Below are 12,097 nucleotides of genomic sequence, written 5' to 3'. Positions count from 1 at the left end.
TTTTAGCTTAACAATTAACAGACATGAATTAAAAGGTAATAAACAATGTCAAAAATATGACAGCTGATACATGATTTTAAATTTCACCTTAAAAATTAACCCAGTTAATGAACTGTATATCAAGATGCCAAAAATATGGCATCTTCCTCTTAAGGAGGCAATACACAAAATATTGGCAGGGCTACTGAGAAATTATTGGCAAGGCTCTTCCACTCCAAAAGAAAAACAGTGAATGAAATGGCTCTTTGCTGTCTGACCACAGTTTAAAGTTGTGGTGATAACTACAGAAAAGAAATCCAGGGATATTTCTCAATACCCAGAGACAAAAAGCATGGCTCATTTCCATAGGGATGTATGTAATAATACAATCTTAAATAGCTACTACAGAGAAAATGGTATTCTGATTAGGCCAAAAGATGATTTAATTGTGTATCTACAGTCTTATTCTTAAGAGCTACCTTTTTAGCTTAATAATTAACGTCAACTAAAATTTTAAACATTTTACCTTTCCTGAAGATTACATCTCATGAGATCTTTGTAATACTTTTAGTAAGTAAATAAGGAATAGTCTGATTTACTCTAAGAAACTGAAAATCATCATCAAAATGAAAACAAGCACAATATTATACAGCATTTCCTTATCTTTTATAATGAAGTCCATTTATGTTTATAAAACAAAAAGGTTCCATCAACTTAAATTAACTAGTTTATTTCTAGATTTTGATAACAATATTTCAAAGACAGAAAAAACAAATTCTTGTTAAATCCAAAATTCGTCCTGACATGGCATACGTGTATCTTTTTAATTCTGATTGAAGACCAATACTGAGTTGGTTATCAAAAAAAGTTTATCCATTTTGTAATGAATTTGCTGGCCATTGCACACTTTTTGATAATGTCCCTATGAATTTTTAAAATTAAATTTCAGTGAGCATACTTCCATACATATCCTTTTACCTCAAGAGGTAGTCTCTATATTCTATTTTTTTCCTTTTCTCACTTAGGATCAACTTTCAATCCTCATCCTTCAGTATTCTCTGAATTGTCTTCTCACAGTTTAAAACTCCTATAAAAATTTTTTTGGAGATAAGAAGTAGTCCAACTTGTTTTAAATTACCATCATTTTAAATCTGTGACACAAGGGATAATTACATAAAATGAAGATTTTTTAGGAGATAAAAATCTCTTATGGAAAATAACTAAAAACAAATAGAAATCCTAACTAGAAATCTTATTTATACTAATATAAATGCATTTAAATTGATTCATTAAATATAATCAGGTGTTAGGAGGATGGAGAGGAATTTTTAAAAAATCAGGTTTTATACCTTAAATCAAGGTAAATGACTTGTCAACTAATCTATCATTTTAAATTTCACCTTAAAAATTAACCCAGTTAATGAACTGTATATCAAGAAGTATAAATTTTATTGTTTATAAATTTAAAAAATTAACACAGTTAAGAACAAATTGTTATTGCAAAGCTATGCTTCTTTAAATAAATGGCAAATGTATCATTTTGGTAACAAATTTGCTACCATTTTAATACATAATGTATTTAGGGTATCTTTCCAATAATAACTTTAGGTAACTTTACTGCCATTTAATTATCCACAGTTAGACTTCAAAATCAAGCTATTAAAATGAATGGGAGAATGAACAACTTTTCTAATAATATTTATGCAGTCTCAAAAAAAAACTTATGTGACTGTGAGTTTTAAGGAAAACTCAAATACTAAAACTTTGAGGCTTCAATTTCAGTCATTTTGGGCATTTCAACCTGAAAATAACAGATTAAAAATAAACTCAAATTTACTACAAGCACAAGATACAATTTTAGTTTCTGTTTTTTAAAATGTACATCAAAAAGTATTTAACTTATACACACACACAGAAATATTTATTGAAATATAAATAAAATATAAATATAAAGCCCCAGGAGGGCTCATATAAGTAACACTGAGAATCTTCATTTTTATATCTAGACATACCATTATCAATATGGAAACGAAACTGCCATTTATCACGAAAGAATAGAAGCTGTTTCTGTAACTATTAATTATCAATGTCATCAAATTTAGACTTAAGAGGCACTAAACACTGAAAGAAAGGTACTAGGAACGAGTCAGAGATATATAGTCTTTTACTTTAGGAGAACAGAGTCTCATGTGCCATTATCCATTTCTAACTAGACAGAAAATTCTGTGATCAGTCCTTAATTTAAGATGTTAACGTATCAGCAAAACAGAATTAAGTCTGATTTTTATTTTTAAAAAAATCACTCAAATGCAGTTATTTTAGATGCCAAACTTCATCTAAAATGTGGAAAGCTGAATTTAGCTAATAGTGTCAACAGTATAAATGATAAACACTAGTCTGCCCATTAAAGACCAGTCAATGCACTGTGTTACCATTAACAAAAAGGTTAAAATCACAATGATCTCAAATTTTCCTATGTCAAATGGACCCAAACACAGGAATCAAAGCATTTTTCATTTTTGTATTCTTACTCTCTCACAGTGAAGTTTCCATTCTGTATTACATTATTATCTGATTATAAAATGGTTTACACTGTTAACATCACAGATTTGGAGAAAAAAGCCCTAAAATAACTAGAATACCCTGTTCCTATCACCGTGTACAAACTTACCTGCTAGGCCAGCATTTAAAATATTACAAACTATCCAGTAAGGATGTTAATAGAAAAGTGACAAACCTGAAAAGATGGCTTCTTTCAAATATAGTAACATGTGGGAGAACTTCCTGATATCATTCACCAACTCCTTGATGTAATCCGGATCAAAAACAGAGTTGGAACTTAAGGACTTGAGCCCCATTTCAGGAGCTGTAACATCAGTAGAGAGTTGGCCTGATGCCCAAGCACGTTTTTTCTTTGTCTTTTTCTGTTTGTAAGCAATCATCCTTTCATGAAACAGTCAGAAAAACTGAAATCCTTAAGGGGAAAAGAAACAAAACAAAAACAAGCAGGGAGAGAGAAAGAAATACAAATACTATAAATCAGCCAGGGAAACATTACACTAGATTTTCACAAACAGCCCATAGCCCACCTTGGTCTCTATTTTTAAATTTTTAAAAATCAATAATCACTGTATTATTGATATTAGCAGTTTCCATTTATTGAGTGCCAGTAATTCTGACAACTCTGACATGCAAACTATTTTTCTTTTCATTTCGTAAACGAAGAACCTGAGGTTTAGAGGTTAAAAATTTGTCTAAGCTCTCAACTGATAAGGCACTAGGACTTAAACTTTGCCTTGATGCCAAAAATCCATGCTCTTAATAACTTCCTGTTGATTCCTAGAGTATAGACTTTTATTTTAATTGTAAAAGTTGTTCTGAAACATCACTTAGTAGAAAGTCATATTCTCCTTCCATTACATCACCTTCAAAAATAAAGATGAGATATGGGCTTTGAAAAAAGAAATAATCTGTTTTTAAAACCCTCCTCTGTCACTTATTGTATGATCTACTCATCTCTTTGCTTTGGTATGCTCATTTACAAAATGGGAATAACGTCCTGACAACACCTATTTCAGGAAGATTATTGCAGAGATTATATCACACAATAATACAGAAGTGTCCAGAATGTAAAAGAAGTCCAATTACAGTTATTTTTTCCTAATAATGCATATACATACATATATACATACACACACATGACACATCCTGGGTTACCAAGTCTCATCAAGGATGTATCTATGTTGAAAACAAGTTACAAGGACGTCCATTAATCTGACATACCCTGATTGGTTAAATAAATAAATGTGTGATTATCAGAGCATTATTTTTGATAATCTCAGGATGGTAATAAAAAGGTAACCTTTTGGTATGAGAAAAATTTGGATTTGAATCCTGGCTCTAATGTTTTCTAGATAAGTGACCAGTACAATTTCTTGACATGCTTGTGTGAGGATTAAAAGGGATCACAAAATCAGAAGACTTCATATGTTAAAACACCTAATACTGGCACATAGCTGGAACTCAAGAAAATCAAGTCATTTTCTTCTTCACCCTTATTTTACGTTTCCAGAGTTAAAAGTCCTAATCTTGTTCATATCTCTTGAAATCAAAAAGGAAATGACTGGAGGAATTAAATTGACTCACACTTAATTACTGACAGCTTTTTTTCAACTATTTCATCTTGAGTATTTGACTACTTCAAAAATAATAGATGACTAAAGACCTCTATAAAATTTACGGCAGAAAGTTTTTGGAGGTTTTTTTGGGGGGAGGGGTTGAGTCTGGGTCTCGCTCTGTCACCCATGTTGGAGTATAGTGCTGTGATTATAGCTCACTGCAACCTCAAACTCTTGGGCTCGAGGCATCTGCCTGCCCCAGGCACCCATGTAGCTGGGACTACAGGGACACAGCACTACAGCTGGCTAGTTAAAAAAAATTTTTTTTTTTTTTTTGTAGAGGCACAGTCTCACTATGTTGTTCAGGCTGGTCTCAAACTCCTGGGCTCAAGTGATCCTACTACCTCGGCCTAACTAAATGTTGGAATTACAGGCATGAGCCACCATGCCCAGCTCACCAGAAAGTTTTACATAATATCTGTTTCTAGTCATATGTAAGATATATTATTGTATCATTTACTCCTTCCTATATCTCACCCAACTCGTTTTTTTTTCCCTTTCTAATCTACATGGTTCCCTAATCAATTCACTTCTCTCTACTGCCACTCTAGTGATTTACCATCATTTCTTTTCTGAGCTACTGTACTAAGTTCCTAATGATCTATCTGCATCCATTCTTGTCCCATCCCAAATGTAGTGAGTGAACTTTTCAAACATAAATGTCATGATGTCATTTCTCTGCTGAAAACTGTTCCAAAGGACAAGTGAGAAGCTATCATGCTTTATAAGGCTCAACATGAGATCTGGCTCCTACCTACCTGTGCAACGTCATATGGAGACACAACTCTTGGCTCTCAACACTCCTGCCACACACACCTCCTTCTCATTCTTTTAACAGTATTTGTTTATGATGACTCTCACCAGGAAATAATTTTATATCATGAGCTGGTATACATGTTAAGTGTATTATGTCTGTGTGTGGCCCGGCTTCTGGGTAAGGCTCCATGTGATGTATTCGAGTTTTTAAATATTCCATCCCATTTCATTTTTTAAAATGCTGGGTGCAAATCACCAACTTGGTTTCATACACGTAACAGGTCATGACCTACAGTTTGAAAAACACCAATTGTTCAACTCAGGGTCTTGTCTACATGTAATTCTATTTGCTTGGAATAGTCCTTCTCCTTTGTTTACTCATTCTGATCTCAGCTCAAAGCTTACCTCCTCAAAGAAAGCTTCCTGGACCTTCCTTCCCCCCACATAACCATATCACCATACCAGAATAGAATCTCCTGTGAGATGTTGCATAGCATCCTCTATTTTTCATCACTGCTCTTACCACAGTTCAAATAGATCACGTCTTCCTAGCTACAGATTACAGACTATAATCTCATGGAAATCAAGACCATGTCTGTTTGCTAACCATGTGTTCTCTGCTCATAGCACAATGCTTGGCATATGAGAAATGAACTACTTATAACTATCTGCAGAATGAATAATAAAATTACAAAAAGAATAGGCTTATAAACTTAAAAAGTTTCAATTAATTTTTATAGAACAAAAATAACTCCGGGTTGTTGCAATGTTCTGAAGTGAAAATATAATTTTTTTTTTTTTTTTTTTTTTTTTTTGAGACTGAGTCTTGATCTGTCGCCAGGCTGGAGCACAATGGCATGATCTTGACTCACTGTAACCTCTGCCTCCCAGGTTTGATTCCTCTGCCTCAGCTTATCAAGTAGTTGGGACTACAGGCACATGCCACCATGCCTGGCTAATTTTTTCTGCTTTAGTAGAAACAGGGTTTCACCATGTTGGCCAGGCTGATCTCGATCTCCTGAACTTGTGATCCACCCGCCTCAGTCTCCCAAAGTGCTGGAATTACAGGCATGAGCCACTGCGCCCAGCTGAAAATACAAAAATTTTTTAAACTCTCTAAAATGGTATGTTTCAAAAAGAAAAGCATATGAAGCTGAGGGAAGATTACATAAAACTGAAATCAAACTTGGGTTTCTATTATTGCTCCTCCTGATTATTAATCAGGGGACCCCACATTTTAATAATTTTTAAAGTTTGTGTATTCAATATCCTTTGGCTAATCTCAAATTATTTCTGAGAATCTAATTTCTACACTTAAACTCATTTCAAATCTATCTAACATTGATTCTTAAATGTGTACATCATTTCTAAAATGAATTTAGGGCAATTTTTGAGCATTAGTATTATAACTAAGTCTTCCTTCTCATCAACAAAAACAAAACAAAAATTCAAAGTGCCTTGTTTGGGCAGCTCTTTTACAAATCACTAACCAAAAAGGCTATTAGGGTAACAAAACATCACTTTTGCAGTTTACTTAATAAAGTCATTCTGTTTAGTTCTGACAGCTTTTAAACTTAGTAAATTAGAGAACTAGTCAAGGTCACTGGTAAAGATGATTACAAAAATTAGAGACATTAAAACAATTTACCTATTTTAGTAGAAATAATTTACTTTTATTAATTTCATGTAAAAGAGTAACCCAAATTTTTAAAGTGTTTCAAAAATGCTGGAACATTTTTAGACAAGACTTTAAAAATCTGCAAAAACAAACAATAAAAAAACACACAGCAAGGAGAAGAGGGGCTCTTCTCTTATAAAAAACGATTATACTCTACCTCTAGTCAGCATTATAGTAATTTTGTTATATATTACTACTTTTCATATTCCAAAGTAAGGAACCATTACAATTGAAAAAATGTTCAAAATAACAAACTTAATCCAAGCTTTCATAAATGAACTATAATGAGAAGCTGGGACAATATACACTTTGCAAGATCATATACACTACTTTCTCATGTATATTGAATATTCTCTTCTTGGCAGTAACATAAAATGTAGTTACTAACAGACTGCAACTGGCAACTTAATTTAATAAGTACTGATGAATGCAAAGTACTTAGCAGAGTGCCTGGTTCATCATAAAGACTCAGTAACTTAGCCGTTATTACTAGCAGTGCTTTACTGAGGCAAATTGCTTTCGAACAAGATGTGGCTTCAAGCCGGGCGTGGTGGCTCAAGCCTGTAATCCCAGCACTTTGGGAGGCCGAGGCGGGTGGATCACAAGGTCGAGAGGTCGAGACCATCCTGGTCAACATGGTGAAACCCCGTCTCTACTAAAAATACAAAAATTACCTGGGCATGGTGGCGCATGCCTGTAGTCCCAGCTACTCAGGAGGCTGAGGCAGGAGAATTGCTTGAACCCAGGAAGCGGAGGCTGTGGTGAGCCGAGATCGCACCATTGCACTCCAGCCTGGGTAACAAGAGCAAAACTCCGTCTCAGAAAAACAAACAAACAAACAAAAAAAAACAAAAAAAAAAACGATGTGGCTTCTCTACAATACATTTGTGGATTGTGAGCAAGAAATACAGGACTGGAAACAATTGTAGAAACTTAATTGACTCTGGAAACCTACTAAAAGCTTCCAAGTGAAATCTAAACTGCAAATAGACTTGTGCAAAAGATTTGTGACACTAATTCCGGTGCATCTCTTTCAACTTAAACCAACAACATTAAAAACACGTATTATCCACTTCTCAAAGAATTCTGCAGCAAGAAGAAAATTACCATGCAAAACTATTTGCATTGTATGTTGTAAATCTGAGTAATATGTGCATTAGAAATGTAGACACAAATTTCCTATCCCCCACAACTTCAGGAGCCTGTGTCAATCAAATGTCTGCTGCCCCACGCATACCCCCTGTCAAATGCACATTATGGCAGTAGTTTCTTTTTATGCTCTCTAATTGAAGGGCAAAACTGCCTCAAATATCTATATTTATTATTTCTCATTTTACCATTTCTTCTTAAGGAAAAATTGCCAGATATTTCAGAAATCTGCTATTTCAGCACAATTTCAGATTTGGCAAGAATCTAAAGCATTAAGATGCTAAAAAAATTTAGAAGAGCTCATCCTGAAATGACGCTTAAATCTTTATTGTTTTAAAAAGCACTCTCCACTAAAACAAAATAGGGACATGTGAGAAAGAGTTTTATCAATACTATGTGAACAATTTGTAAAGGAAGTCATGCAATACATATGCATTTCATTTCTGTACAGTTTGAACCTAGCACGCTTTAAAAAGAGGAAGCTGCCCAGTATCCCACGCCTCGAGAATGTCCAGCATTCCTGGCAGGCAGTGCTGTCCTTTGGCCAGCCAAAACTACCCATTGCCAAAGAGCACGTTCCTCAACCAAGGATTTAAAGAGGGAAGAATGGAGCAACCAAAATGAAGAGCAGACGTTGGTAGCGACGGACGAAAGATAAACCACAGACAAGAGATACGGTCACAGTGACAGGAGAGAAGGGAAGGAAAGCTCACACTCTGCCCTCCAAAAAGGTTTCGGGCCAATACCCTCAGAGAAACACAGTTTAGAAAAGATCAACATATAGAGACAAGAGGCTCGTCAGTCACGAGGGCTCCAACTTGAAACGTCCGACTCCAGCTCACCAGGCCAAAAAATATGTTTTTAATTAAAACTATCAAACCCCAAAACACGTCCACAATTGAACTGGGACAAACCTGTGAGACTCAGGGAAACGTGAAACGAAACCCAAAAGACAGTGACCAGGAGAACAATGCATCACGGAAATCCTAAAATATCTCAGAAATGAGAGCCCAATTGGAGTGAGGACTGTAGTCAGGGCAGGTGGGAGCAGGACGGGAATCCAGACAAGAACCCAGACGCGTAGAGGTCAGGAGCACGGATTCCAGAGCAAAAGTGCCTGAGTTTAGGTCCCGACGCTGCCAACCACTTGTCTGTGTGCTTGGCCATGTTTTTAACCTCGGTTTCCCCAGGTGAAAACCGAGTCCAACAGTCATGGACTGTCGTGAACATTAAAAGAGTTAAAATGGGCAAAGCCTTTAGCACAGCAGGCTGACCGTGGTACGCGCCGTGTGCTAACTTTAATTACGATCGTCACCGTCTGCTCCCGGCCACCGCTCGTGTCGTACCCGGCTCGTCTGCGCCTGCCTCACCCAGCGCACCCCTCGACCCGGCCGGACCCTTCCCGAGGACTCCAGCCCTGACCCGCGGGCACCCGTCCCCAACACAGCACGCAACCGCTTCCTCCAAGCCGCCGGCAATTCGTGAGCGCTAGCGCGGACGGCCCCAGCCCAGAACCCAAATCGCCGCGGCCGGAGCGAGCGCCACCTCCCCGCACTCACCACGGCGCTCCATCCCGCGTCCCGGACGCCGACACCCGCCCAACACCTACGGCCGCTGCCGCCGCCGCCGCCGCCGAGGGCTGGAGCTAGCCGCCCCCATCCTCCACGGCCCGTGGACGCCCGGCCAAGCCGCCGCGCCGCCGCCGCCGCCGCCGCCGCCACCGCCACCGCACAGCTGCCGCCGCCCCAACAGCTACCGCCACAGCCGCCCGCCCCACCCCCTGGAGCCCAGCCCATTGGCCCGCGCACCCGGGGGCGGGGCCGGCGACCGCAGCAGGTGGGGGCGGCTGCTAGCTGGCTCACCGAACGCGGCCGTCCCGACAACGTGGACCTTGTCGGCCGCCCTTTTGGCTTGCAAGGGGGCAGGCGGAGGGGCTCAGAGAAAAGTCACCTGAGGACTAGATGCGGCTAATGGCTTTCTCAGATGACTAGTCTACATTTCTTACGAGGCACTTCTGTGGACCAGCGCTTTCCTCCCTCTCCCAGGGGTTGGGGAAGGGCGCCGCACTTCTGAATGAAGAATGAACTACCTCAAAACCAGCCATCTACTCTGCCCCTCTGACCTCTATGGAGGGTAGTATTTTCCACTTAGGCCTCTCTCTCTCTTTCTTTTTGGGGGGGATGGAGTCTCGCTCTGTTGCCCAGGCTGGAGTGCAATGGGGTGATCTCGGCTCACTGCAACCTCTGCTTCCGGGGCTCAATTCTTCCACCCCAGCCTCCCGAGTAGCTGGGATTACAGGCGCTCACTACCACGCCCAGCTAATTTTTGTACTTTTAGTAGAGATGGGTTTCCGCCATATTGGCCAAGCTGGTCTCGAACTCCCGACCTCAGGTGATCCGCCTGCCTCAGCCTCTTAAAGTGCTGGGATTACAGGCGTGAGCCACTGTGCTGGGCCCTTTCTTTAACTGCACTCTCAAATTCACCTCATAATAAGAGGGAAAAAAAAGGTCTGAGAAAGATGGAATAATTTTAGCAAGCAGCAGAAGCAGGAAAGCACATAGCCCCCACATCACACCACTTGCTGGAACAAGTGATGGCACTTATCTCAGTGCTGGAACGTTCAGAAAGAACTCATGGACGAACAGAGGACAATATGGGGAGGGAGGCTGTGGGTAGTGCTGGGGTCAGAGAGAAAAATGATCACACAGAGAGAAACAGAAAAAGAGGAGAATGTGCTGAGGAGAAGTGGAAAGAAAATGAGGTACAGACACAGGAAGAGAGAGGAAGATCAAGGACGGCAGAAACAAGTGAAGGCAAAAAGAGAAAAGAAGAAGAAAAATAAAAGGAGAGACTACCCACTTAACAAACCGAAAAGGAAGTGAGCATGACAGAACCAAAAGTAAGGTAGTTGGGTGAGAGAAAATACTCATTGACAAAGAAAGAGGGACACCTCACATAACTTTGAACCCTTACAGGAAAAACAATGCTAAGAAAATACAACACAGTTGGCTCCTCAGGTGCTACTCAGAAAAGACAAATAAGAAATCTCAACACCTTGGTTACTTTGGCACCATACTGGATTTTTCCGACCCAACTTACACAAATTTTCCCCTCAAACCCCAAAAATACTAGGACCAAAGTCCTGCCACAAATAGGAAACCTCAAAACTAAACTTCCTTCTAATCGTGCTGAAAAAGAAAACAGCACCAAGGACTCTCACTATGGAAACCAATGATGCCTGAACTGAAGCAAACTAAAAAGAGGAAACAAAGGAATCCCCAAGCCAAGAGGAGGCTGAACAGTACAACCACGATTCAATCATAAATAAGGTTTTTGGAAGGAAATTTTTGAGGAAGTCCCTCAACCTCAAACACCCTATTAAGTCTATTTTAAAATATAATATTTTGGCAGGGCGTGGTGGCTCATGCCTATAATCCCAGCACTTTGGGAGGTCAGGAGTTCGAGACCAGTCTGGTCAACATAGTAGAACCCCATCCCAACTAAAAAAAAAAAAAAAATACAAAAAATTAGCTGGGTGTGGTGGTGTGTGCCTGTAATCCCAGCTACTCAGGAAGCTGAGACAGGAGAATCACTTGAACCCAGAGGCGAAGGTTGCAGTGAGCTTAAATCACACCACTGTACTCCTGCTCAGGTGACAGAGACTCCATCTCAAAAAAGTAAATAAATACATATATATATATATATAATTTTGCACGTATACATCATTACCCTTAATAAAGAGGATTGTGTTGCTGATTAAAATGGAACTGGAAGCATCACTGATAAAATCAACAAGTTCCTGATAGAGACAAAGGGTGTATGGACAGAGGTGGGGGTGTGACAAGGCAGAAAGGAGCTCACAACAAGGGAGAGAAAAGCAGGGAAAGAGAGACAAAGGGAGGTATGAGAAGGAGAGAGAGACAAGTGTACAGGAGAAAAAAGACAAGGGGGAAAGAACAAAGAAATATGCAGAGACAAGGGGAAGCAGAGAAAGAGAGAATGAGATGGAGAGAGACAAGGAAGATAAACAGAGGTGACGGAGACTACCCACTGATACAGAAATCAAAGAGGGCCGCTTCTCACATGCAAACAGTTCTGGGGGAAATGAAGCCAGTTAGCCCCAAGGCTGTATAAGAATCCAAGACTCCTCGATTACCTGCTTTTACCATAATTTTTAGACTTAATTTAAAAATTTATCCATTAGGCCTCAAACCTAACAGTACTAATATGACAAGCAGTACTGAAGACACCTAAAAAACAAACACTCCTTCATAATCCACCAGAGAATGATGCACCATGGACAGTCAGCCACTGATGACTCAAAACTGAAGGACATCAATGGGGGATAAAGAAAAGA

General features: G+C 39.1%; 1 protein-coding gene across 3 annotated transcripts in view; it reads right to left on the bottom strand.

The window, feature by feature from the left end:
- The window catches only part of ARHGAP29 (Rho GTPase activating protein 29), a 78,527-nt gene that overhangs the window by 58,205 nt on the left and 8,225 nt on the right, over positions 1-12,097 (bottom strand). Inside the window, exons 1-2 of one of the 3 annotated variants that reach the window (XM_039460791.2) lie at positions 9,300-9,455; positions 2,717-2,953 (exon numbers count right to left, since the gene is read on the bottom strand). In XM_039460791.2, the coding sequence (XP_039316725.1) occupies positions 2,717-2,921 (205 nt within the window). In that variant the 5' untranslated portion in view covers positions 2,922-2,953; positions 9,300-9,455. Of the gene's footprint in view, positions 1-2,716; positions 2,954-4,915; positions 6,633-9,299; positions 9,456-12,097 lie in introns of those variants that run through there. The other 2 variants (XM_010343841.3, XM_003933288.4) reach the window with 2 other exon arrangements.

Source organism: Saimiri boliviensis, chromosome 11 (assembly GCF_048565385.1).
Source record: "Saimiri boliviensis isolate mSaiBol1 chromosome 11, mSaiBol1.pri, whole genome shotgun sequence".
Classification (NCBI taxonomy): domain Eukaryota; kingdom Metazoa; phylum Chordata; class Mammalia; order Primates; family Cebidae; genus Saimiri; species Saimiri boliviensis.
Note: the sequence above shows the minus strand (reverse complement) of the source record. Positions and strands in the feature narration are given on the sequence as shown.